At 34.2% G+C, this 6,355-nt stretch overlaps 1 protein-coding gene across 1 annotated transcript; it reads left to right on the plus strand.

Moving 5' to 3' along the window:
* Window positions 1-6: 6 nt before the first annotated feature.
* LOC103583121 (threonine--tRNA ligase, cytoplasmic-like) lies at window positions 7-3,323 on the plus strand (the record flags this gene model as incomplete). The annotated part of the gene is made up of 6 exons (XM_008564532.1): window positions 7-165; window positions 250-387; window positions 927-1,004; window positions 1,259-1,359; window positions 1,454-1,558; window positions 3,251-3,323. Coding segments are annotated over exons 1-6 (654 nt in total), but the record flags the coding sequence as incomplete, so codon positions are not given.
* Between the last annotated feature and the right edge of the window lie 3,032 nt (window positions 3,324-6,355).

A 6,355-nucleotide genomic window follows, 5' to 3' on the forward strand; every position in this document is an offset into this window, starting at 1 on the left:
AGCCTTATGTTTGATCATCGGCCAAGATCCTGGCGAGAGTTGCCTCTGCGGATAGCTGACTTCGGGGTACTTCATAGGAATGAGCTGTCAGGAGCACTCACAGGATTAACCCGGGTACGAAGATTCCAGCAAGATGATGCTCACATATTCTGTGCCATGGAGCAGGTATGAAACACTGGAATAAAATACTTCGAAAGAAGTGTCAAGAAAGTAAAAGAAAATAACTTGTTTCCTTTTTTTAATTTAAAGATAGAGGATGAAATAAAAGGTTGCTTGGATTTTCTACGTACAGTATATAGCGTATTTGGATTTTCTTTTAAATTGAACCTTTCTACTCGCCCAGAAAAATTCCTTGGAGATATTGAAGTATGGAATCAAGCTGAGAAAGTAAGTGGTGTTTTTCAGCATGCTTGAGTACATTTGATGGAAATTGGCTTGTTTCGCAATGTAAGAAAGCCAAGCCTCTTTTAATGGATAAAAGCAAAAGAAAATTGGAAATGGTTTTTAGGTCTGACTAAGCTAGTTTTATGATTTTGTATTTTAGAAATGGTTGAGGGCTGTACCGGACAGCCCCCGCCCCTGCCAAAAAAAAACCCCAAAACTGGTTGAATGTTTTAATGTTTTTTCAGTTATCAAGCTGTAAACTTTAAAAGGGGGTTGAGGGAGAATATGTTTAGGCGGGCAAAATTATAAAGCAGAAAATAGTGATTCATGAAAGTAATTACGGTATTTTTAGTCTCAAATGAGGCTGGAAGAAGGGAAATTGCATGTGAACAAAAATAAAAGTAATTCTGCAAAGGTGGGCCAGTTAGCTTAGTTGGTTAGAGCACTGTGTTATAACAGTAACATCAATGGTTCAGATCCATGTACCGGCCAGTCACCAAAAAATAATAATAATAATAATAATAATTTTCCTTTATCCCTAGCAACTTGAAAACAGTCTGAATGAATTTGGTGAAAAATGGGAGTTAAATCCTGGAGATGGAGCTTTCTATGGTCCAAAGGTCAGTACCAAAGTATATTTGGGTAATGTGATTTTCATTCGTGGGTAAAGAAGAAGTTACTTTAAAATAAGTTGATAGAGTGCAGTGCTGCTAAAACCAAAGTCAAGGGTTCAGATCCCTGTAACAGTCAGCTGCCTAAATAAACAAAAAAATAAGTTGAAAAGGAGGAGGACCAGCCATCAGCCCTGACCCAACTATTGAGCTCAGCTTTACTATTGACAGAATCTTATGATAACCCAGTCTTTGTTTCTTAGATTGACATACAAATTAAAGATGCAATTGGTCGGTACCACCAGTGTGCAACAATCCAGCTGGATTTTCAGTTGCCCATCAGATTTAATCTTACTTTTGTAAGGTGAGTTTCTAGTGTCTGCCATGAATATGCTTCTCCAGAGATATGTAAGGGAAAACATATATAATAAGGCAAAACAAATTATTTTTCTTTATAGCCATGATGGTGATGATAAGAAAAGGCCAGTGATTGTTCATCGAGCCATCTTGGGGTCAGTGGAAAGAATGATCGCTATCCTCACCGAAAACTATGGAGGCAAATGGTAATTTTTGTTATTGTTTTCTTTCTTTTTTTGTCTTATTGATATAGAAGAAATTTCTACTTTCCGATTTAGTTGTGAGATGGAAAGGGAGAATGATTTCAATTGATGACTTGTAACTGCTGACAAGTGTTCTCTAAAAAGTAAGGAATTACAATCTAAACCCAAATTTGTTAGCATTAAGAATACTTGTTATTAGAAATTATTTTTATTTCAGAACTTGATTTGTTTGAATGTTATGTAATACTTTCTAATTAAGAATTGTTATTCAGCAAGTAGCATATTTGTTGTTTTGATTGCTTTTCAAGTAACTTAACTTTGTTTTAGATTTATATGGCTTTGGTTGCCCAAGTTAAATGAGTATGCTTTTGGCTTACCTTGTTCAGCCTTGCTGATCATAATCAAGTATTTTGATGTCTTTTGGAAGACAAGCATTTTGTTTTTGTTTTTTCATTTGTTTGTTTTTGGGTGGCTGGCCAGTACGAGGATCCGAACCCCTGACCGTGGTCGTATAAGGCTGCACTCTAACCAACTGAGCAACCGACCAGCCCCCAAAGCATTTTTTAATTGAAAAAATTAAGCAGATGCCAGACTGATGAACATTTTGTGACTTGTTTCTATAAGGTTTTGTTTTTGTTGGCAAGATATGAGCATGTGAATGTGACTTCCATTTTATTTTTTAAGCAGTTTTATCTGATTCCACATGCAGTTGAAAGCAGCACAGGGTTATAAAACACCCAGTTGTAGAATCAGCCGTATTAATTATACTGATGTAAAACTTTTGTAAAATTTTATAAATCAGTTTAATGTTATCATTTCAGTTTTATTTGAATTTGGTTAGTTCAGACATTAAGGGGAATTTTCCATACTTGTCAATGAAATAAGATAATTTCTTTTCAGTTACATTTTACAAAACCAAATAAAACATGGGAAGTATTCTCTACATGGCATCCAGAGAATTAGGGGAATTCTCAGCTAATTGCTCTGCCAAACCTATGGCTGGTGAGAAAAAGCTCACAATTAGGGTAGAATTTAATGTCTACTCTAGCCTTTTGCCTGATGTCACAACACAACTGAAAATAGAGGAGTGATGGAGAGAAACATTGGCCTCATGTTTGCAGCATCAGGAGGGTTTGACACCGGAAATGCTCCAAGGGGAGAGTTGCAGATGGGGTTATTTTAAGCAGTGAAAACTCATTTTTACCAAGAGCCATCATCCTCAGTTATTATCAATTACAATTTGCTAAACCCTGCAAAACGGATCTTGAATAAACTGAAGGCACTGTCTATGTCTCTTATGAAGAATAGCTAATAAAATAATCTTGAACTGTTCATCACTGTGTGCAGTTATTTGGCAGTTTGTTAACTACTCTCACAGCCAATACATGGTTGTTTTTATTTTTTGTGTTACGTGTGAGGCCTGGTCCCTATCCTCAATTTGCTTTGCTATCTGCTTAGCAAGACAAATCTTAGTTCCAAATTTTTCTTATTTAGTGTTAGTTTTCTTCCTCTGAGTCTCCTCCCCTTAATCTTTATTGGATAGTTAAAAAAGAACAAGAAAAAAGCCAAGTTTTAAAAGTAGCCCTTACATGTTTCAGGGAAAGATACTGAAGGGAGAATAGACTACGGAATGTGCTGTTCTTGTTTAGTGAATGTGCCCAAATCCACATTAAATATTTTTATTTTCTCCTAAAGGCCTTTCTGGCTGTCTCCTCGCCAGGTAATGGTAGTTCCAGTGGGACCAACATGTGACGAATATGCCCAAAAGGTAATCCATACATATGACTTTTCTTTAAATTTAATATCTGTTGTTAAGCTTTTCAAATCTCATAAGCTGTATATTCTTGGTAAATTAAGCTGCTTGTGGTATAGAGATGTTACTCTTTTTAATCTGTGATAAGCCTGAATAGATTATATTACCTCTTTAATGTTTTTCTGTGTAGTTCCATGATCAGATGACATGTTCAGATTGTGTTTTGTGTATACACTTGCATATTTTAGTGTTTAGTATTTAAAAAAGACAAATGGCATATATTGAGTACCTCAGTATGATATGTAAATTAAAATGCAGAATACGGTTTAAACTCCTCTTTGAAAATTACTAAAAGTAATTTTACTTCATTTTTAATGCAAATTTTAGTTGTTTGAAACTTTTTTTCAGGTTAGTGACATGGCAGACATTAAAGTCTTGTCCCTCCTGGCAAAAAACTAACTTACTAACAAATATACAAATAGCCATTTATACTTCACACCATAAAGGCTGAACACACTTGGTTAGAGCATGGTGCTGATAACTCCAAGGTCAAGGTTCAAGTCTACTACACATCTAGGCTATATGGTAGAGCTTATTGCTCTGACCACTGTTGTATATATATGGTCCATCGTTGACCGAAATGTTTTTATGCAGCAAATGACTGTTTTTTCCTATACATACATCCCTATGATAAAGTTTAATTTATAAGTTAGGCATAGTAAAAGATTAACAGCCATAACTAATAATAAAATAGAACCATTATAATAATATACTATAATAAAAGTTATGTGAATGTGGTCTCTTTCTCAAAATATCTTATTGTATGTAATATTTTCAGACTGCAGATAAGGAGTCTATTGTATAGGTAAAGGTCACTTAATGTTGTTTCAAAAATATATTCCTCATGGACATAAACATTTGGCATACATAGATAGCCCTAAACCGGCATTTCAAAAATTAGTGGTTTATAAGTCATTTGGAATATTTTTCCATAGAAAGTTGAAAGAAATAATTGGGTACCTAGGTCACTTCAAGAAAGCTAATTTTACTGGTGGTTCTTAAGTAGAGGACTGATAGTTACTGTTTCACCTTCAGCTGTACTTAAGATACATCCATGGAAAAATTGATTCTGCATTCTGATCAGGACTTCCAGAAACTCTTGCCCTTCTCCTTAGTGGTCTGGGTGGAATTGTGATGGTGATTCTGCTTAGTAACTTCTGCGTCTGCAAAAAGAGTATACCAGTCACTGTCCATGGCTTTGAGTGAGAGCCAGGGGTACTGCCTCCATGGCAAAGGTGAGGAAGGAACACTGGCTTCCAACTTTCCTTGCCCCTCCTTTGGATTAGTGGCCACTGTAAAGAGACTTTTTTGAACCAGGTGTGGGGTGATTTAAATGCAAAATACCAAACTCTCAGAGCAGGTTGTTTAGGAATAGCAATATATTTTTTCATGTTCATTCATTATTAATTTGTTCTACTCTAAATTACTTTTTTATTTTAAACATAGTCAGGTGAAGCAGTGTGATAAATTTCCTTTAGACTATTAAATCTTTATTATTCCATTTTAAAGTTAAGGGAATCCGATAAAAGACAACTTTCTGATGCTTGGAAATTAATATTTATTCAATTGAAAATCGTTTCTTTGAGGGGCCGGCCTGTGGCTCACTCGGGAGAGCGTGATGCTGACAACACCAAGTCAAGGGTTAAGATCACCTTACTGGTCATCTTTAAAAAAAAAAAAAAAGAAAAGAAAATCGTTTCTTTGAAGTGTGGATCACATGTTTTTCATTTCTGCAGTCTGAGAATGCATTTCTGCATTTGAAATTAAAATGACTTATTTAGATCTTTTTGTTATGTTAATGGTAATTGGCTATCAAGTGGACGGAAAATTTAACCATCTATTTAATTTAAAATTAATAAAATTTATTCTATTGTATTGCTTTTTTGGAAAGGGAAGATTCTGAAAGCATTGTTTACTCAAAATACATAGACCTAAAGCAGTAAAGTGGAAATGGCATTTTTGAGAGGAAAAAAGGCCATGAATAATAAGATCTAACAGTTTTGTCAACTTAAATTTCTGGAAGTTTATTTCAGGAAATCCTGATTTAATCTTTGGCTATAACCTCCTCATCTGCCTCTTTCAATTAATAAGCTTTATTTTAATCAAAAAGGAAATCAGTCTCCAGAAAGAAAAAAATTACTTTTTAATACTTCTCAAACCTGATATTTTGTTTTATTTAAGTTATTCTTGTAGAGTTCAATATAGTTAGGTCATTGTATACACAGTTAATTAGTGTTAAGAAAAATTTTATTCTATTTTATTTTATTTATTTATTTTTAAAGATGACCAGTAAGGGGATCTTAACTCTTGACTTGGTGTGGTCAGCACCACGCTCTCCCAAGTGAGCAACAGTCCAGCCCTAAGAGAAATTTTATATGGCAGTTTATATTTTGTTCTCTGGGAACAGAAAAGAAGCTGTTGGGATGATTTTAGCCTATTGTTTGTGCTATCTATGTTTTATTTTAAAAAATACTGCACACATAAATGGCAGCAATGGGTGGATTCCTGTTACTAACTTGCTGCCTATTTGTGGGATCAGAAGTGTATTCTCTGTTAGACTGGAAAATCCATCACTGAATGTTATATAAAGGCTGAGAAACTATTTCCTGGCAACTATTTCAGACATATTTCAAACATATTGAGATATGTTAGCAAAGGGATTTTTTTCCCCTTTTGTAATGTATGTTTTAAGAGAGCTGATTAAATTTAGTCGATTGCTTGAATTTCTGATTTTTAAGGATTTTCTAAAACAGTTGTCTTTCAAGAACAAAATTTGTTGTTTTGATTTTTTAAAATATAGACCCAAGTCACATATTAGTAATATGTACTTGAATATATCTGTTAGCATTCCTTTTTTACTACTAGTACGGTTATCCAAATCCTATTTTAAATAAAATCATTTAAAGCTGATAACACCAAGGTTAGCCCCACCTCCCCAAGTAAATAAATAAATAAACAAAATCATTTAAGATCAAAATATAATTCTT

Source organism: Galeopterus variegatus, unplaced genomic scaffold (assembly GCF_000696425.1).
Source record: "Galeopterus variegatus unplaced genomic scaffold, G_variegatus-3.0.2 Scaffold19816, whole genome shotgun sequence".
Classification (NCBI taxonomy): Eukaryota; Metazoa; Chordata; class Mammalia; order Dermoptera; family Cynocephalidae; genus Galeopterus; species Galeopterus variegatus.